We start from the raw sequence: 21,108 nt of genomic DNA on the forward strand, positions 1-21,108 counted from the left end.
ATTTAGCAGAGGAGGAAGAAAACACTGAATAATGACATTAATAATAATACAGTGTTGCTTCCCTCTTTTTTAGACATTAACAGTAATTTATGTTACTTACCGGAAGTATTTTTATTTTTCTGTCTTTTGTTTCTTTTTCAATTGCATATACATTTGACGCATTTCTTTTCTTTTGACTGTTTAAAATAAATAAAAGTAAACTAGACTAAACTGTGCAAGATCAAATTCAAATTGCGTGTAAATGATCCCAAACAGGATTTATTAAAATATTTGAACTTTGGCCGGCCTGAAATTCAAAGAAATGCAAATTTCATGTAAAAATGTGTGTGCAAAACATTTCTCTGAGAAAATCTAGCAAGTTCAAAACATTTACAAAGATGATAATGTAATTTAACCTCACATTGATGATTTTGATTAATTTCCTGGAAACAACGAGATCAATTCCAAAAATCCTTCAAATAATAAAAGAAGAAGTAGGTTAATGTATGTTGAAGATAAATGTGATGAACCGATGGGTTTAGGATTATGCTTATGATAAAGTATCAGTTATTTTAAATGCTAATATCCAGATAAATTCCAGTAGAGTAAATACAAAATTAGTTTGCAAGAACCTGCATAATCAAACTCAACATCACTGGTCAAACTTGTTGAGCTAAAAAAGTGCCTTTAAAAAAAATTTCTTTTAGGATTCACTGGTAGAAGTCAGAATTCACTGGTCCCAAACCAGGAAATTAGCAGCCATGTGTTTCATGGACGGGATAATGTCCTGATGCTGCATTTCGATGGTTTAAGTGAGAGACGTCATGTTTGAAGACGAACCAACAGAGTGTTCTATTTTGGTCTCATCTGTCCACTAAACATGATCCCAAAAGGCTTGTCCACAGGACATTGATCAACCTGCAGACGGGCAGAAATTGCACTTACTTTTGCACCTTGCAGATACGTAATATTTGGAAGGAGTATGATAGTTTTGCTTTACTTATCACTTTATCTTGTTGACACTGATTGGATACAGAACAGGTTCCTCCTCCTGTTTTTCCGTCGTAAAAGAAAGCGAAAATAAGTCAGCAACAAAAGAGGATCTGGAGACTTTAGGCGATGAGTTGCAGTTGCTCGTGTCTAGTGTGATTAAACGAAGGCGCACGTTACAACGGATTATTCAACACCTGTTTATCAAACACAGCCTGTTTCCTCTAACTCAAGGTAAGAGTAAGTGTGCTGAAGTAGGGACTGTAAACCAATCTAATCTAACTGAAAATAATATCTGCATGTTAGTATTTTGTCAGATATTCTTATTATGAGCAGTATTGCCTATAAAAGAAAAAAAATAAATAATTAAGTGAGGGACACCTCTCAGCTTTGCTCAGACTGAGGACGGACCTCTCCAAACAAGACAAGAACACCATCATAGAAACTCTATCGGACACTTTGAAGGAAGTCAAAGTTGACACTGATGCTCGGAAATTTTTCTCCAAAGTTGCTCTCAAATGAGTTTGTGTAGAGAACCTAATGTGATGTATCACTGGCCATACACGTGTCATACAAGTAAACATATGTGATTTGTCCCTCGTCTTGTGTTGTACATGATGCTAAGTGTGGAAGGTAAATTTAGAGGAGAGCATTTACCATTCATCTGCTGCACATTTCACTCAGGAACATGTTCAGGAAGAGACTCTTTAAACTTTATTTAGGATTATACTACAAGCAGCAATGTTACAAAACTATTTTATTTTATTGTCAAACATTTTGAACACGTATAAATGTACGTAACCATTTGTACATTCAAAAAAACGAAATGATTATAAAACAAAACACATAACAGAAATGCAGCCCATATGTTTGAAAAAGGAGTAAACATAACTAGTTTTAACTTTTTAAAGTTAAAATAGGGTAATGTAGTTATGCAACTTCTGCTTGGACACTCCTGAAACACGCAGCTAACGTTATGTTAGCATTAGCATTAATGTAACAAGAATCGTAATTTCAGTCAATATTTATTCTAACCCATAACTTTATCCAGACTGAAACTGATGATGCATTACATGTTAATCTTATCTGATACGAAGTGTGCAATAACATCCATATTAATATATAACATATTACATAAATATCAGGAGAAGGAGAAGTCTACCCCGAAGTCGACAGAAGGCGAACACAATAAACAAATAAACAAACACAATACCTACTATTTGGAAAGCTGCAAATGTTCTTCCCTCATATAAAGGTGGAGACACTTCAATTTTGGATCCTATCTGAAGACATTCAAGCTAATTTGCACTTGTATGCAGACGATGCAGTCGTTTATACATCTGCTCCCTCTGCAGCACAGGCAATTGAAGATTGCCTTTGAGTTATTAAAAAGCACTATGAAGGGTCTAAAATTCATGTCATTTGCATCGTAGGTGGTTTTCCATCTGTACTACCTGGTCAAACTGGTTCCACTGACTCAACTATTCCCATGATTTAAGTTCGCGTGTGTGTCTTGTTATTTTAAGACATAAATAATTAAAAATGACAACTTTAGGCATCTTGTTTTATGACAAAGCTTCAAATCTTGAAGCTTAATATAAAAGGCTTATGTGATATTATGGTTAAAAATAAATGTCAAAACATGAATCAAAATACTGTAACTGATCAAATTATTACAAAACCAAGAAAGAGTCACAAGATACTGTTCACTCTAATGGTTTCTTAATTTCTTTGTAGCTGATTTGCATGACCGCGTCTTTACGTTTATCTGGAAAAGCTAAACTGGACAGTCGGTAAACGCTGTGTCTACAGGTTTTAGAGAAAAGTTGAGGATTGAAGTTAAAAACAGATGATCAAAATGTACTATGAAAGGTGAGAAGTGCGTGTTTTCAGGGTAAAAATAGTCTCTCATCCATTACATGCAGCAGCTGCAGCCAAGACAGATTCAAGAGCTCTGTTGTTATTAGACATGCCGACTGTCCTGCTGTTTGTAAAGCAACACTAACTTCTAAAGCAGTTTGCACACAGACATTTTCTATTTAATCTAAATTCTGTTCTTTCCTCAGAGTTTGTTCAGTGATATGTCAGAAATGATGGGCAGGTCCAAGGACGACACTGGCAAGGACAAAGTGTCCGTCCAGAACACAAATGGGTTAATAAAACCTTGGAAATTGTTGAAGAAGGCCGTCCGTGGTAAAGCGCAGAAGCCCAATAAGTTAGAGGTTTCACATCCACCGCTGGAAGAAGAAGAAGAAGAGCAGACTGGAAGAAAAGCAGACTCAGGTGAGAGCTGGTGTTTCTGGAAACAGCACTTGGCTCCAGTGGAAACTTTTAACCCACTGAGGTGCAGAGAAGTCATAACAGATCAGAATTCTTATCCAGTGGAATTACCTGCTTTGTTCACTTTCTTTAATATCCTGAACCTGTTGGAGCTTGTTTAAGTTAAACAAGCTCGTTAAATGTCAGCTTGAAATGACAACAATGTCTCATGATGTAACTCTTTAAAAGCAGCTCCAAAACTATTTGGACGGTTAAAATATCTAAGTCTCCATCAGATTACATCAGATTAGATCCAGAACTCAACCTCAAAGTGGATATTCTGAATTAAAACATTACTGACTTTAAATGGAGTTGCGTTCAAGAGCTGTGGGAGCCAAAGTGTTTTTATATGCTTCTACAAGCTTTTGTTTGTTTAGGTGTCAACATTCATATGAATGTCAACTTGACTGAATAAATATTTGATTAAAAATAGGCAGAATGTTTTTTAATTCATTGGATTTAATTCATGTTTATTTTAATGGAACTTTCGTTACCTTTCGTTAGGAGCCATTTTTATGTTATTGTCCCTGGTTGTTAGCTAGCTAAATCGTTACTCACTGTAAGACTAAACACCAACAACCATTATATAGTGCGATTACGACCAATGTTACCAACTGAGCACCAAGAAGCATTTATGCAGGACCTTAAACTTGCGTACTTGGTCGTTTAGGCTTGACAAGTCCGACTCTGAAGTACAGCATTTAGTGGACATAACTGGAACTGCAGCGTAGTTTAGTCCAAAAGAATTGCTTCCAAATGCATCCAGGATAAAACGGGCAGGAAGGGAAAGAAGACATCTGGAAATTTGGACTGATCGTGGTCCGATGCGTACTTTGAACTGGAACACTTACATTAGTAAGTTTGTACATACACAACTTCCAACAAGCTCTAAAGTTTCCATTTGACTTGATGGATTTGGAGTTATTTATATTGTCCGTTGCTTGATTTAGTAATGTCTGCTTTGTGAACTTTATTTTAAACTGGTTAAAAATTAAGCTTTAATTCTCATGTTTCTCTCTTCCCAGATGAGACGTTGTCATCCAGGGTAAAAAGATCAGTGAGTGTGGTCCAGAATAATTTGAGAAGTCCCACGAGTTTTTTCAGTGGAAAACGACCTTCTTTGGCAGATGGCAAGCAGCCTCCAGTCGGTGAGAGGCATTTTGCTGTTTACTGTTAGCTACATTTTTGTTAAATGTTCTAAAATAGACGTGATCTGCATCCATGAATATAATTAGTGTTTCTTCTATGAAGATAAATGCCTCATTTTATTCCAATGTCCAGCGATTAATGAGAAACTCCTTCTTTGTTTATCTCCCTCAGTGATCTCCACATTTAAGCATCACCTTGACAAAAAGCAGTGGTGTGAGGCCAGCCAGCTGTTAATAAACAAGGAGAAAAATTTGTTTGGGAATATAACAGAGGAAGAGGATCTTAGTTACGACAAAGAAGAAGAACAAAAGCTCGCTGCAGACTACGAGGCCCTTGAAAAGCTCGTAATGGAGACCGTGGTGGAGACTCTGTCTATCAGTCTTCAGGAGGTCGACGACATCAACGAGTCGGTGTCTGCTCATGCCTCAGCTCTGACGTCCGCCGTGAAGGTCATCATGCAGGAGGAGGAGCAGGACCAGATGTGGAAAACCAGTTGTCAGACAGTGCCTTCATGGAGGCCCTGCAACTGGAGGAAGACCCACGACTCAAAGCTTCAGGACTTGGTTGAGGAGCGTATGAATAGCTCCCAGACACCCACTGCTAACCAAGCGGAGCAGTCGTCCATCCAGACCGACGTCCAGAACATGGGCAGGCAGCTGAAGGAGGACCTGCTGCTGGTGGTGAAGCTGGTGAAGAGCTGCTACCCCCCTGAGATGGACATCTGTAACTTTTATGCTAAACTTTACCACCAAGTCTTCAGCACCAGACTCAGAACGATTGCAGAGTCTAGACTGGATGACAAGGACTGCACTTTCCTCCTGCGCTATGTGAATGAATGTTATCCAAGGTAAGTCATTAATTCAGTCTCTGTTTCATATATTTAGGTCCTTCTCTCCTCTGTTGGGGAATTTTTTTGTATAGTATCAGAGCCTAAACAGGGATATCTTCTCACCAGCTCCACCATCAGGTCAAAATGATGAATCTTCTCCAGAAGTTTATGTGTTCACTTAATCAAAAACTTCTACATGTTCTAAGTAGGAATTACAACTGTTTATTGCTTATTTTCCAGTGTGGATAGTGCAGCTTTATACTTTATTTTACTGACTTTGGTTAAAGAAAAAGAAAAAGGGAAGAAGCTATGAAAGTAACATACAAACTTCATTTTTTTTTTCAAAAACAAACAAATATGCATCCGACCTTCAGTCTCTTATCTCACTGTATGCCATCTGCAAAATGAATGGTTTAACTAAGAATAAATGCTCATGGTGCTCAAGAAAGACTTTTCTTCTCTGTGTCAGCATCTTTCAAGACCCAGAGCTGGCCTCAGAGATCAATGTGGAATCGCTGGGAAAGCTGCTGCCTCAAGAGTTACTGGTACCTCTGGAGAAACAATATCTGGACAATCAAGAGGTAAAACCAGAGAGGATTTATTAGATGTGGGCTCCATTTTAGTTTATTCTCATTATCTAGTTTTTGGTGGTTTTACAGCAGCTGCATGGTTGAAGTAATAAAATATTCAGCTGCAAGAATATAACTGCATCAACTATGTAGACAAATGAAGACGAAATAAATAAAAAAATGTAAAGACATAAACGTGGCATGTTGTTGTGTGTTCAGGCTGAGCTGAAGACTTTGATGGAACGAATCGTGGACAACGCAGTGGAAGAGTGGAAAAAAGGAGAGGAGCCAAAAAGAGAAGATGGCTGCTACGTCAGTCATGTGGCCTATGACATCATCCAGGTAGAGCATCAGTACGACAACATGACATCAAAGCATGGTAACGTCTGTGAGAAGGGCTTTAATTGGCTCGGGATAATGCAGGAATCATGAAATCACTTCAATATTTAGTTATTTTTATGAAATATTGGAGCCAAAATTAAAGAGAAACAAACTTGGAGATGAATTTGTCATTACTGTCACTGACTTGTGTCTTCCATCTGTCTTTAGTTCATTAATGATATGGTGAAAGCAGCAAAGGTAATTGTAGGAGACCTGCACAAGGCCCAGGAAATAACACGTCCCGTATCAGACTCCATGCAGAGGTACCTGATCTTCTTCATTTTATGTTTTTAAACTTTTATTGTTTTAAACTAACAGAAGCCGTTATTCAACTCGTGCAGGTACAAAGTCTTTCAGGAAGACATCATCAAGCAGAACAAGCCCAACAGCACGGTGTTCATTAAAGCAAACCTCAGCTGGATTAAAGACTTCAGGTACGATTCTGACCCAACGATCAGACAATGAATGAAACCAGTCAGAGGGCTATGAGCTCATGTGTGCTCTGTCTGCAGGTACGTCCTGGACAAAAAGAGTCATCTGTTCCAAGAAGAAGTACAGAGGAGCTGTTTGGATGTGATAACCAACATGAAACAATCTGCACACATGTATTTACTGAGCCCTGTGCACAAGAACCTCAAGGTAAGTTCATTTACAACAGATTTAAAGGCAGTTTTTCTTGTTGTCACCTCGTCTCAATATATTTGAATTCATCTGAGCCACATGTCTGTGGAGATTTTCAGTCCTCCAGGTCATGGTACATCTAAAAACAAAGCTAAAACATAGACAAACGGACGTTTCACCACTCAACCACGAGCTGAAAAAAACCCTTAACAGATGAACAGTTTCCTCATGTTTGAAAAACAACATTAGATGATTAGATGATCTCTCATAGACACAGTACCAGAAGCTGGGAACGAAGGACTGGCTGAACAACAACGAGTTTGATAAGCTGCTGCTCAGCATCGAAAAGGAACTTCAGGAGCTTCAGGGCCCCAATCAGTCCTGTTACCAGGTAAAGACTCAGCATAACTCAATATACTAAAATACAGTTCTCTCCAAAAGTATTGGAACAGTGAGGTTGTGGCATAACCCTTGCTTGCAATGACTGCCTCAAGCCTGCAACCCATCGACATCACCAAACTGTTGCATTCTTCGTTTGTGACAGGCTTTTACCGCAGTTTCTTTCAGTTCTTGTTTGCTTCAGTCTTCTCTTGAGGAGGTGAAATGCATGCTAAATTGGGTTAAGGTCAGATGATTGACATGGCCAGTCTAAAACCTTCCACTATTTTCCCCTGATGAAGTCCTTTGATTTGTTGGCCATGTGCTTTGGCTCATTGTCCTGCTGCATGATAAAATCCCTCTCAATTAGTTCAGATGCATGTCTCCATAAACTGGCAGACAAAATGTTTCTGTAAACTTCGGAATCTATTCTTCTGTTGCCATCATCAGTTACATCATCAATAAATATTAATGAGCCTGTTCCAGAAGCGGCCATGCACGCCCAAGCCATGACATGACCTCCACCATGCTTCACAGATGAGCTTGTATGTTGTGGATCATAAGCAGTTCCTTTCTTTCTCCACACTTTGGCCTTTCCATCACTTTGGTAGAGATTAATCTCGGTCTCATCGGTCCATAAGATTGTGTTCCAGAACTTTTGTGGCTCATCTCTGTACTTCTTTGCAAATTTCAATCTGGCCTTTTGATTCTTACTACTGATGAGTGGTTTGCATCTATTGGTGTGGCCTCTATATTTCTGCTCTCTGCTTCTTCTTCCAGCAGTGGATTGTGATACTTTCACCCCTGCACTGTGGAGGTCGTTGGTGATGTCACTTACTGATGTTTTGGAGTTTTTCTTCACAGCTACTGTTGTTTTCCTTGGCCGACCTGTTCGACGTCTGTTGCTCAGTACACAAGCAATTTCTTTCTTATTCAGGACATACCAAATTGTTGTGCTTGCTATGCCCAATATTTGTGCAATGGCTCTGATTGATTTTCCTTCTTTTCTCAGCATGAAAATGTCTTGCTTTTCTCCCATAGACAGCCCTCTGGTCTGGTCTTCATGTTGCTTTATGCTCTTTAATAAGAAATGCATAATTTAGGTTTCAACCCAGGTCAACAAGTAGACTAGTCATGCAGAGCTATTTAATGTTTGAGCAATAAACCTTGAAGGCAACTCCTGGTCAACAAGAAACACCAGTCAGTCACATGTTCCGATAGTTTTGCTCACTTGAAAAATGGGCGGTTCAAACAAAGGGTTGTAGGTCCAAGGGAATTTGCCTTGCTGTTCCAATACTTTTGGAGGGCACTCTATGCTCTGATTGCTGATTGGAAGCTGGGATCTATTCCAGGAGCTGATCGGCCAGCTTCACCAGGAAGTGACGGAGGAATACGTCAGGAGGCTGCTGAAAGGAAAAGTCAAACTGAAGGACAAGGAACAGCAGCAGGATGCCTACGACACTTTGATAGACGATGCAGAGAGTTTACACAACCTGTTCAAGAAAATGGTGAGAGCTCCTCCACACACTGATTCCAACACACTGATCAGATTCTGACTAAATTCAGCCAGAAATCTGGTTAATGTGCATGTTTACTTTGATGTTAATGTGGCTGCAGGAGTTTGGGTTTTACCATCTAAAGAAAGAAAACCACTCTAACTCTAAAGAGATCTTGACAATATTCAAACCGAAGTTGCATGATTACTGAAGCCCCTTTCACATCGAACAAAAAACCTGGCAATCAACCCGGTATTTTATCGGCCTGGCTCATCTCGGCTGCGATGTGAACAGGAATGCCACTAATTTATGACATTGATGTTACAGGTCTGTCACATTCTGATTTTGTTACCGGACGGCCTGTAAGATTGTGTCATTGTAGAAGCTCCAGGGCTGTGAGCAGCTCAAAAACAGAGCAAAGTTTTGGACCGTAAGAGACCGATTTCTGATTTTGTTCAATCAAGCAAACAAATTAAATGTGTTGTTACAGGATCATTAATGGAAGGGCATAGGTGAATTGGCCCTATCTCATGTTCGGGAAATTGCACCGATCGTGGAATGCATATGCAACTGTGCAGTGCAATGGCACACTTTTTTTTTTATCAATCATGGCAGCACACAGGTGTTTAATCAGTCAGATGTAACTGCTCGGTCTTCACAGGGGTCACAGAACGACTGGTTAAAGGAAATCCTGACCAAGATTGCAGAAGTGCTGCGGCTCCAGGACATCCCCGCCATACAGATGGAAATAGCTGAACTGAGAACTGCTCATCCTGACCACAGGTGACCCCCAACACCTCTGCATTCAGGATTAACTTTAACGCAGACAGATGTGTAGCATGGTGTGCAGCTGACCCGGATAGGACAGAATAGGTTCGCATTAAGAGCTATTTGCTATCTTGTGAGTTTGATTAATATGGTCCGAGAGTGAAGCTGCTCAGAGTCACTTGAACATGCGTCAACATTATATTACCTAACTATACTGCAGCCAGACACCAGCTCTACTTTGGCTCCACTTTTGAGGAGCAGTTCCGTCGTCTAAATACTGTCTATTCGTTCTTACCATAGACGATTTATTTACACAGTCTGTGGTTATTACTTTCAATTAGTGTGCCATGAAACCACGGACAGCAGAACTGCTCCTCTAAAGTAAATCCAAACACAGTAGAGCTCCCCTTGGTGACTGACGGCAGTATAGACCCCTTTGTGACATAATGTCGTTAGCTGGAGGCAAAACAGAGGGAAGCTGGAGGGGAACACTGTCACTGTCAGCCGTGAATATGTCGTCTTGTTGTATTTTTTGGTGCCAAAATCGAAAAATCAAAAACAGTAACTTGAACTTTTATCACATACCAGCCACTGTCAGTCTTAGACAACTTTGGTTTGGTTTTGGCGATTAAAAGAAAGAATTGGAGTGAGACAATCAACAACAACATGCACACTTCATATCAGATAAGGTTAATATGTAATGCATCATCAGTTTCAACCTGAATAACGTTATGGGTTAGAATAAATTGTGACTGAAATTCCATTAAGTTAATGATTATTTGGAGGATTCTTGTTACATGTTAATGCTAATGCTAATCGCTAGCTAACTCAACATAAGTTGCATGTTTCAGGGGTGTCCAAGTAGAAGCTGCATTTACTACGTTACCCTCCACAGTGATTCCACTTATTTCTTGTAATATCTTTGTTGAAGAGGCTTCACTTGATAAAGACAGACCAGACTTTGTCCCCTATGTGTCCTCCTTTGGACAATTCGTCCATCCAGTGAGTGAGAGTGTAGGGGTCAGTGAATACAGTCCAATCAGTCAGAGTCAGCTTTATAAAATAACACTCACGGTCTTGGAGAGTGAGTGTTGGTTTTTGTCCCTCTCTCTTGAGGGAAAATCTCAGAGTTTTGTCTTTTAAATGGTCTGAAGAGTAATACACAACAAACTTTCATTTGTTTATATAAATGTGTAAATCTTCACTTAACAATCTCCCTCTCCCCCCCAACCCCCACACAGTGAGGAACACATCGCAGCTTTGCTCAAACTCAAGAACCTCAAGAACCAAGACAGAGAGAACATCACAGAAACTGCATTGGAGACTATGGAAGAAATACCTGTTAACCCTGATGCCCGGAATTTTTTCTCCAGAGTGCCTCTGAAATCAGAGGATCAAGCAACCTGTTTTTGTTACAAGATCTTCTAAAATCTGTTTGAAATTTTTAGTTTTGGTGCTTTGAACCCACAAAGGGCAACAGACATGTTGCTCTAAGATTGCTTTTTTGTTTTCCATCGCTTTGGTTTTGAAAACTACTTCACCTGCCAAGAGTGGTGAAGACTCTCTTTGGGGCAACTGGCCGGCCTCGACCTCGCATCACTAAAGAAAAATATCTGCCACATTACTCAGGTTGGAAATTAAAACTGTGATAGCTGCAGAATTTGAACCAGTAAAATTTGAATTAACTGCATTTAAAAGTGAAGTGGCTAAAAAAAAAAAAAAAATGCTACGGCAATTATAAATATTGGAGAAATGCTCGGACATAGAGGGAAGGATGAGGCGTTCAAACATGTGAATACTGAATATTCCAGAGACGTCGGGCTCCAGCAACCCAACACCAGTCTCAAAACTACTGAGAGATCCAATCGTATAATTACACAAAATGTATTTGTTTTTTTGTTTTTTTGTTATTGTTGTTGTTTATATACCTATATTATATTATATTATATTATATTATATTATATTATATTATATTATATTATATTTTACCACATTATATTCTCTTATATTAATGTTGAGACCTGTGCATAGACAAGGCCTCAAATGTTTAGCAGCTGATTCATTTTAGTTTTTTTTTCTTTTATTGCATCTTGTAATGCGGTTATTCTCTGAGTATTTAGTCGACCATCGAATCCATAAACTTTTATCCACTTATCTAGATGTTTTATTTTATCAGTGCCCTGTCTTCTATAAACTTCCAATCTTTAGACTGCAGTTTTTCTTTAGTATCGATTTTGCTTCCCCCTTTTTCCTATTTTTGCCGGTCTGTATGCCGGCAAAAATAGTATGCCCGTCTGTAAATTGTGTACCTGGAGCCTGGTCTATGTCATATCACGGGCTGTGTGGGAAATACACGCCTAGAAGAGAAGGATGAAGCAGAGCGTTATTCAGTTTGTCACAGTCTCTAATCTTACCACTTGATATCACTAAACCTTACACACTGGGGCTCAAACAAGCTGCTAAACAGTCACGTGACTTACTGTAAAGAGGTGAAGCTGTAGATGTAGGTCATTTGATCCTCCGTTCTTAGAGGCTGAGGCTTGACAGCACCACAGTGACGTAAGAACTCTGACTTGAAGCTGCAGAGAAGAGAAGAGAAGAGAAGAGAAGAGAAGAGAAGAGAAGAGAAGAGAAGAGAAGAGAAGAGAAGAGAAGAGAAGAGAAGAGAAGAGAAGAGAAGAGAAGAGAGATCTCAGACAGGACTGAACCTGCCAGACAAACAAAAGAGTACTGATGCTCCACTGCACTTAACGCAGGTAGATTTAGGTATATGCCTACGCAGGTATATGTTTACATCAAAGCATCAGTCATGCACGTAAATGTAGTGAAATATGACGCTGATATGCTGAAAATATTAGAAGATTTCTATCAAATAAAAACTGTCAAAGGTTTGTAAATGTAAAAGGTAAAAAATCATTATTAACGTTTGCTTACAAACATTTTGGGTGAATCCATGCACAAGCACAGAAATAATATACACAATATAACATTTACCAGGCATAAAAATAGACATATATGATTATAACTAACATTTAATAAGATATAATCATTTACTAAGACTATGACACACACGACGACACACACGTTTTTACAAATATCATGTAAAAACGTGTGTGCAAAACATTTCTCTGAGAAAATCTTGATTAAAACAACGAGATCAATTCCAAAAATCCTTCAAATAATAAAAGAAGAGAGAAGTAGGTTAATGTATGTTGAAGATAAATGTGATGAACCGATGGGTTTAGGATTATGCTTATGATAAAGTATCAGTCATTTTAAATGCTAATATCCAGATAAATTCCAGTAAAGTGTTTGTTGAAATGCTGCAACCAGTAAATACAAAATTAGTTTGCAAGAACCTGCATAATCAAACTCAACATCACTGGTCAAACTTGTTGAGCTAAAAAAAGTGCCTTTAAAAAGTGCACCCCCCCTCCCTGTGTGTGGCCCTGAGCTGCTGAAACAGGTTTTGACGAGGGCTGTCCAATGAGAGCTTAGATCCGCATATTTGAGATTGTAAATATTGATACAAGCGTCAGTGTAATGGCAGTCAGTTTTCCACTACCAGAGTGTGACTGTGTGAGCGAATGAACAATGCAAAAAACTAAGTGCTCCCAAAATGGAGAAGTGCAATTTAAAACCAATGCATTATTATAATGCCTGGTAGTTCAGTGTCTGCAGGGAAACTTTTGGACCTGGCATTCATTCATGTGCATGTTACTTAGACATGTAGCCCCCACCTAGACCAGACCAGACCAGAATCCCCCTTCACTCGTTGATGTCAGCAGGATGCAGCCTGACACAGGTTGGAAGTTGATGCAGTAGATTTTACTGTTCTCTATTTAAGGCTCACACACACTTCATGTTCATATAACTATGAACCTGAACAGTTTCAGGTCCTTCCACAACATTTCTATTGGATTAAGGTCAGAACTTGTGTTCTTGTCTCGCTGCGTGACTCAGTTTCTCTTCAGGTTCAGCTTATGGGACACATGTCCTGACATTTTCTTTTAGGATTCACTGGTAGAAGTCAGAATTCACTGGTCCGGAACCAGGACATTAGCAGCCATGTGTTTCATGGACGGGATAATGTCCTGATGATGGAGTTCGATGGTTTAAATGAGAGACGTCATGTTTGGAGACGAACCAACAGAGTGTTCTATTTTGGTCTCATCTGTCCACTAAACATGATCCCAAAAGGCTTGTCCACAGGACGTTGATCAACCTGCAGACGGGCAGAAATTGTACTTACTTTTGCACCTCGCAGATACGTAATATTTGGAAGGAGTATGATAGTTTTGCTTTACTTATCATTTTATCTCGTAGACACTGATTGGATACAGAACAGATTCCTTCTCCTGTTTTTCTGTCGTAAAAGAAAGCGAAAATAAGTCAGGTCAGCAACAAAAGAGGAGCATCTGGAGACTTTAGGCGATGAGTTGCAATTGCTCGTGTCCAGTGTGATTAAACAAAGCGAACGTTACAACGGATTATTCAACATCTGTTTATCAAACACAGCCTGTTTCCTCTAACTCAAGGTAAGAGTAAGTGTGCTGAAGTAGGGACTATAAACCAATCTAATCTAACTGAAAATAATATCTGCATGTTAGTATTTTGTCAGATATTCTTATTATGAGCAGTATTGCCTATAAAAGAAAAAAAAATAAATTATTAAAAATGACAACTTTAGGCATCTTGTTTTATGACGAAGCTTCAAATTTTGAAGCTAAGTATAAAAGGCTTATGTGATATTATGGTTAAAAATAAATGTCAAAGCATGGATCAATATACTGTAACTGATCAAATTATTACAGAACTAAGAAAGAGTCACAAATTACTGTTCACTCTAATGGTTCTTTAATTTCTTTGTAGCTGATTTGCATGACCGCGTCTTTACGTTTATCTGGAAAAGCTAAGCTGGACAGTCGGTAAACGCTGTGTCTACAGGTTTTAGAGAAAAGTTGAGGATTGAAGTTAAAAACAGATGATCAAAATATACTATGAAAGGTGAGAAGTGAGTGTTCTCATCCATTACACGCAGCAGCTGCAGCCAAGACAGATTCAAGAGCTTTGTTGTTATTAGACATGCCGACTTTCCTGCGGTTTGTAAAGCAACACTAACTTCTAAAGCAGTGTGCACACAGACATTTTCTATTTAATCTAAATTCTGTTCTTTCCTCAGAGTTTGTTCAGTGATATGTCAGAAATGATGGGCAGGTCCAAGGACGACACTGGCAAGGACAAAGTGTCCGTCCAGAACAGAAATGGGTTAAAAAAACCTTGGAAATTTTGGAAGAAGGCCCCCCACGGTAAAGGGTTGAAGCCCAATAATTTAGAGGCTTCACATCCATCGCTGGAAGAAGAAGAAGAGCAGACTGGAAGAAAAGCAGACTCAGGTGAGAGCTGGTGTTTCTGGAAAACAGCGCATGGCTCCGGTGGAAACTTTTAACCCACTGAGGTGCAGAGAAGCCCTAACAGATCAGAATCCTTATCCTGCTATCCTCCTATTACCTGCTTCGTTCACTTTCTTTAATATCCTGAACCTGTTGGAGCTTGTTTAAGGCGTCCCACTGTGTCTCCTCTACTGTCGTTAAATGTCAGCACGAAATGACAACAATGTCTCATGATGTAACTCTTTAAAAGCAGCTCCAAAACTATTTGGACGGTCAAAATATCTAAAAGTCTCCATCAGATTACATCAGATTAGATCCAGAACTCAACCTCAAAGTGGATATTCTGAATTAAAACATTACCGTCTTTAAATGGGGTTGCGTTCAAGAGCTGTGGGAGCCAAAGTGTTTTTATATGCTTCTACAAGCTTTTGTTTGTTTAGGTGTCAACATTCATATGAATGGCAACTTGACTGAATAAATATTTGATTAAAAATAGGCAGAATGTTTTTTAATTCATTGGATTTAATTCATGTTTATTTTAATGGAACTTTCGTAACCTTTCGTTAGGAGCCATTTTTATGTTATTGTCCCTGGTCGTTAGCTAGCTAAATCGTTACTCACTGTAAGACTAAACACCAACAACCATTACATAGTGCGATTACGACCAATGTTATCAACTGAGCACCAAGGAGCATTTATGCAGGACCTTAAACTTGCGTACTTGGTCATTTGGGCTTGACAAGTTCGACTCTGAAGTACAGCATCTAGTGGACATAACTGGAACTGCAGCGTAGTTTAGTCCGAAAGAATTGCTTCCAGATGCATCCAGGTTGAAACGGGCAGGAAGGGAAAGAAGACATCTGGAAATTTGGACTGATCGTGGTCCGATGCGTACTTTGAACTGGAACGCTTACATTAGTAAGTTTGTACATACGCAACTTCCAACAAGCTCTAAAGTTTCCATTTGACTTGATGGATTTGGAGTTATTTATATTGTCTGTTGCTTGATTTAGTAATGTCTGCCTTGTGAACTTTATTTTAAACTGGTTAAAAATTAAGCTTTAATTCTCATGTTTCTCTCTTCCCAGATGAGACGTTGTCATCCAGGGTAAAAAGATCAGTGAGTGTGGTCCAGAATAATTTGAGAAGTCCCACGAGTTTTTTCAGTGGAAAACGACCTTCTTTGGCAGATGGCAAGCAGCCTCCAGTCGGTGAGAGGCATTTTGCTGTTTACTGTTAGCTACATTTTTGTTAAATGTTCTAAAATAGACGTGATCTGCATCCATGAATATAATTAGTATTTCTTCTATGAAGATTAAATGCCTCATTTTATTCCAATGTCCAGTGATTCATGATAAACTCTTTCTTTGTTTACTCCCTCAGTGATCTCCACATTTAAACAGCACGTTGACAAAAATCAGTGGTGTGAGGCCAGCCAGCTGTTAATAAACAAGGAGAAAAATCTGTTTGGGAATATAACAGAGGAAGAGGATCTTAGTTACGACAAAGAAGAAGAACGAAAGCTCGCTGCAGACTACGAGGCCCTTGAAAAGCTCGTAATGGAGACCGTGGTGGAGACTCTGTCTCTCAGTCTTCAGGAGGTCGACGACAACAACAAGTCGGTGTCTGCTCATGCCTCAGCGCTGACGTCCGCCGTGAAGGCCATCAACCAGGAGGAGGAGCAGGACCAGATGTGGAAAACCAGTTGTCCGAGGGTGCCTTCGTGGAGGCCCTGCAACTGGAGGAAGATCCACGACACGACGCTTCACGTCCTGGTCGGGGGGCGTATGGATAGGCCCCAGACACCCACTAATAACCAAGCGGAGCAGTCGTCCATCCAGACCGACGTCCAGAACATGGGCAGGCAGCTGAATGACGACCTGCTGCTGGTGGTGAAGGTGGTGAAGAGCTGCTACCCCCCTGAGATGGACATCTGTAACTTTTATGCTAAACTTTACCACCAAGTCTTCAGCACCAGACTCAGAAAGATTGCAGACCTTGAACTGGATGACAAGGACTGCGCCTTCCTCCTGCGCTATGTGAATGAATGTTATCCAAGGTAAGTCATTAATTCAGTCTCTGTTTCATATATTTAGGTCCTTCTCTCCTCTGTTGGGGTATTTTTTTGTATAGTATCAGAGCCTAAACAGGGATATCTTCTCACCAGCTCCACCATCAGGTCAAAATGATGAATCTTCTCCAGAAGTTTATGTGTTCACTTAATCAAAAACTTCTACATGTTCTAAGTAGGAATTACAACTGTTTATTGCTTATTTTCTAGTGTGGATAGTGCAGCTTTCTACTTCATTGTACTGACTTTAGTTAAAGAAAATGAATCGACTCTTTATATTTAAGGTGAATGTGAGCAGGGTTGAGGTGTTTCTTTGTCTGAAGGGATTTGGAAACTACTCCTGAAGGAAGAAGCTATGAAAGTTTCAGTCTCTTATCTCACTATATGCCATCTGTAAAATGAATGGTTTAACTAAGAATGAATGCTCATGGTGCTCAAGAAAGACTTTTCTTCTCTGTGTCAGCATCTTTCAAGACCCAGAGCTGGCCTCAGAGATCAATGTGGAATCGCTGGGAAAGCTGCTGCCTCAAGAGTTACTGGTACCTCTGGAGAAACAATATCTGGACAATCAAGAGGTAAAACCAGAGAGGATTTATTAGATGTGGGCTCCATTTTAGTTTATTCTCATTATCTAGTTTTTGGTGGTTTTACAGCAGCTGCATGGTTGAAGTAATAAAATATTCAGCTGCAAGAATATAACTGCTTCAACTATGTAGACAAATGTAGACGAAATAAATAAATAAATGTAAAGACATAAACGTGGCATGGTGTTGTGTGTTCAGGCTCATCTGAAGACTGTTATGGAACGAATTGTGGACGATGCAGTGGAAAAGTGGAAAAAAGGAGAGGAGCCAAAAACAGAAGACGACTGCTACGTCAGTCCTGTGGCCTATGACATCATCCAGGTAGAGCATCAGTACGACAACATGACATCAAAGCATGGTAACGTCTGTGAGAAGCGTTTAAATTGGCTCGGCATTATGCAGGAATCATGAAATCACTTCAATATTTTGTAATTTTAATGAAATATTGAAGCCAAAATTAAAGAGAGACTAACTCGGAGATGAATTTGTCATTACTGTCACTGACTTATGTCTTCCATCTGTCTTTAGTTGATCAATAGTATGGTGAATGAAGCAGAGGTAATTGTAGGAGACCTGCACAAGGCCCAGGAAATAACACGTCCCATATCAGACTCCATGCAGAGGTAACTGAGCTTCTTCATTTTATGTTTTTAAACTTTTAATGTTTTAAACTAACAGAAGCCGTTATTCAACTCGTGCAGGTACAAAGTCTTTCAGGAAGACATCATCAAGCAGAACAAGCCCAACAGCACGGCGTTCATTAAAGCAAACCTCGGCTGCATTAAAGACTTCAGGTACGATTCTGACCCAACGATCAGACAATGAATTTAACCAGTCACAGGGCTGTGAGCTCATGTGTGCTCTGTCTGCAGGGACGTCCTGGTCAATAAGAGTCATCTGTTCCAAGGAGAAGTACGGAGGAGCTGTTTGGATGTGGTGACCGACATGAAACAATCTGCACACATGTATTTACTGAGCCCTGTGCACAAGAACCTCAGGGTAAGTTCATTTACAGCAGATTTAAAGGCAGTTTTTCTTGTTGTCACCTCGTCTCAATATATGTGAATTCTTCTGAGCCACATGTCTGTGGAGATTTTCAGTCCTCCAGGTCAAGGTTCATCTAAAAACAAAGCTAAAACAAAGACAAGCAGACGTTTCACCACTCAACCACGAGCTGAAAATACCCCTCAACAGATGAACAGTTTCCTCATGTTTGAAAAACAACATTAGATGATTAGATGATCTCTCATAGACACAGTACCAGAAGCTGGGAACGAAGGACTGGCTGTACAACAACGAGTTTGATAAGCTGCTGCTCAGCATCGAAAATGAACTTAAGGAGCTTCAGGGCCCCAATCAGTTCTGTTACCAGGTAAAGTCTCAACAGTTAAAACTGAATATACTAAAATACAGTCCTCTCCAGAAGTATTGGAACAGCGAGGTTGTGGCATAACCCTTGCTTGCAATGACTGCTTCAAGCCTGCAACCCATCGACATCACCAAACTGTTGCATTCTTCGTTTGTGACAGGCTTTTACCGCAGTTTCTTTCAGTTCTTCTTTGCTTCAGTCTTCTCTTGAGGAGGTGAAATGCGTGCTAAATTGGGTTAAGGTCAGATGATTGACATGGTCAGTCTAAAACCTTCCACTATTTTCCCCTGATGAAGTCCTTTGATTTGTTGGCAGTGTGCTTTGGCTCATTGTCCTGCTGCATGATAAAATCCCTCCCAATTAGTTCATATGCATGTCTCCGTAAACTGGCAGACAAAATTTTTCTGTAAACTTCATGTAAAATTCATTCTGCTGTTGCCATCATCAGTTACATCATCAATAAATATTAATGGGACTTTTCCAGAAGCAGCCATGCACGCCCAAGCCATGACATGACCTCCACCATGCTTCACAGATGAGCTTGGATCATAAGCAGTTCCTTTCTTTCTCCACACTTTGGCCTTTCCATCACTTTGGTAGAGATTAATCTCTGTCTCATCGGTCCATAAGATTGTGTTCCAGAACTTTTGTGGCTCATCTCTGTACTTCTTTGCAAATTTCAATCTGGCCTTTCGATTCTTACCTCTGATGAGTGGTTTGCATCTTTTAGTGTGGCCTCTATATTTCTGCTCTCGGAGTCTTCTTCCAACAGTGGATTGTGATACTTTCACCTCCTGCACTGTGGAGGTCGTTGGTGATGTCACTTACTGATATTTCTGGAGTTTTCTTCACAGCTCTCGCAATATTTCTATCATCAACTACTGTTGTTTTCCTTGGCCGACCTGTTCAACGTCTGTCGCTCAGTACACGAGCAGTTTCTTTCTTATTCGGGACATACCAAATTGTTGGGCTCCCAATGTTTGTCCAATGGCTCTGATTGATATTCCTTCTTTTCTTAGCTTGAAAATGTCTTGCTTTCCTCCCATAGACAGCCCTCTGGTCTGGTCTTCATGTTGATTTATCCTCTTTAACAAGAAATGCATAATTTAGGGATTAAACCTAGGCCAATAAGTAGACTAGTGCAGAGCTATTTAATGTTTGAACAGTCGACCTTAAAGACAACTCCTGGTCAAAAAGAAACACCTGTCAGTCACATGTTCCAATAGTTTTGCTCACTTGAAAAATGGGCGGGTTCAAACAAAGGGTCATAGGTCCCGAGTTGTTTAACACAAAACAAGGGAATTTGCCAATACTTTTGGAGGGCGCTGTATGCTCTGATTGCTGATTGGAAGCTGGGATCTATTCCAGGAGCTGATCGGCCAGCTTCACCAGGAAGTGACGGAAGAATACGTCAGGAGGCTGCTGAAAGGAAAAGTCAAACTGAAGGACAAGGAACAGCAGCAGAAGGCCTATGAGACTGTGGTAGACGATGCAGAGAGTTTACACAACCTGTTTAAGGACATGGTGAGAGCGCCTCCACACACTGACTCCAACACACTGATCAGATTCTGACTAAATTCAGCCAGAAATCTGGTTAATGTGCATGTTTACTTTGATGTTAATGTGGCTGCAGGAGTTTTGGTTTTACCATCTAAAGAAAGAAAACCACTCTAACTCTAAAGAGATCTTGACAATATTCAAACCGAAGTTGCATTATTACTGAAGCCCCTTTCACATCGAACAAAAAACCTGGCAATCAACCCGGTATTTTATCGGCCGATGTTACCGGTCTGTCACATTCTGATTTTGTCACTGGACGGCCTGTAAGATTGTGTCATTGTAGAAGCTCCAGGGCTGTGAGCAGCTCAAAAACAGAGCAATGTTTTGGACCATAAGAGACCAATTTCTGATTTTCTTCAATCAAGCAAACTAATTAAATGTGTTGTTACAGGATCATTAATGGAAGCGCATAGGTGAATTAGCCCTCTCTCACGTTTGGGAAATTGCATCGATCGGGGAATGCATATGCAACTGTGCAGTGCAATGGCACACTTTTTTTTTTATCAATCATGGCAGCACACAGGTGTTTAATCAGTCGGACGTAACTGCTCGGTCTTCACAGGGGTCACAGAACGACTGGTTAAAGGAAATCCTGACCAAGATTGCAGAAGTGCTGCGGCTCCAGGACATCCCCGCCATACAGATGCAAATA

At 39.9% G+C, this 21,108-nt stretch overlaps 2 protein-coding genes and 1 long non-coding RNA gene across 10 annotated transcripts in view; 2 read left to right on the forward strand and 1 right to left on the reverse strand.

Moving 5' to 3' along the window:
* The first annotated feature begins 3,050 nt into the window (after window positions 1–3,050).
* LOC125023370 (tumor necrosis factor alpha-induced protein 2-like) lies at window positions 3,051–11,693 on the forward strand. Its single transcript, XM_047610578.1, has 12 exons — window positions 3,051–3,252; window positions 4,314–4,436; window positions 4,609–5,284; window positions 5,736–5,847; window positions 6,055–6,177; window positions 6,385–6,479; window positions 6,558–6,650; window positions 6,729–6,855; window positions 7,109–7,228; window positions 8,568–8,723; window positions 9,373–9,494; window positions 10,721–11,693. Exons 1-12 carry the CDS (start codon window positions 3,051–3,053, stop codon window positions 10,905–10,907), a joined length of 2,136 nt encoding a protein of 711 aa, XP_047466534.1. The 3' UTR covers window positions 10,908–11,693.
* Window positions 3,101–21,108, reverse strand: part of LOC125023372 — a 31,986-nt gene continuing 13,978 nt past the window's right edge. For 4 of the 8 annotated variants that reach the window (XR_007114589.1, XR_007114588.1, XR_007114586.1 and 1 more), the window contains 3 exons: window positions 11,960–12,058; window positions 11,789–11,836; window positions 8,041–8,621 (listed from right to left, as the gene is read on the reverse strand). This is a non-coding gene — a long non-coding RNA (uncharacterized LOC125023372). Of the gene's footprint in view, window positions 3,232–8,040; window positions 8,622–11,788; window positions 11,837–11,959; window positions 12,059–21,108 lie in introns of those variants that run through there. The other 4 variants (XR_007114591.1, XR_007114593.1, XR_007114587.1 and 1 more) reach the window with 4 other exon arrangements.
* LOC125023369 (tumor necrosis factor alpha-induced protein 2-like) overlaps window positions 13,911–21,108 on the forward strand; it is a 32,586-nt gene continuing 25,388 nt past the window's right edge. Inside the window, exons 1-6 of the mRNA XM_047610576.1 lie at window positions 13,911–14,017; window positions 14,662–14,875; window positions 15,961–16,083; window positions 16,256–16,931; window positions 17,407–17,518; window positions 17,726–17,848. Coding sequence (XP_047466532.1) covers window positions 14,677–14,875; window positions 15,961–16,083; window positions 16,256–16,931; window positions 17,407–17,518; window positions 17,726–17,848 — 1,233 coding nt within the window. The 5' untranslated portion in view covers window positions 13,911–14,017; window positions 14,662–14,676. The remainder of the gene's footprint in view (window positions 14,018–14,661; window positions 14,876–15,960; window positions 16,084–16,255; window positions 16,932–17,406; window positions 17,519–17,725; window positions 17,849–21,108) is intronic.

This window comes from Mugil cephalus, chromosome 17 (genome assembly GCF_022458985.1).
Source record: "Mugil cephalus isolate CIBA_MC_2020 chromosome 17, CIBA_Mcephalus_1.1, whole genome shotgun sequence".
In the NCBI taxonomy this organism is placed as follows: domain Eukaryota; kingdom Metazoa; phylum Chordata; class Actinopteri; order Mugiliformes; family Mugilidae; genus Mugil; species Mugil cephalus.

What these genes read in the sequence shown, in the direction of transcription:
- LOC125023370 (XM_047610578.1), top strand. Translation starts at nt 3,051, where the DNA reads ATGTCAGAAATGATGGGCAGGTCCAAGGACGACACTGGCAAGGACAAA. An exon ending in GTATCAGACTCCATGCAGAG is followed by an intron (nt 6,480 to 6,557) that starts GTACCTGATCTT and finishes CAACTCGTGCAG; the next exon opens with GTACAAAGTCTTTCAGGAAG. An exon ending in ACTGCTCATCCTGACCACAG is followed by an intron (nt 9,495 to 10,720) that starts GTGACCCCCAAC and finishes ACCCCCACACAG; the next exon opens with TGAGGAACACATCGCAGCTT.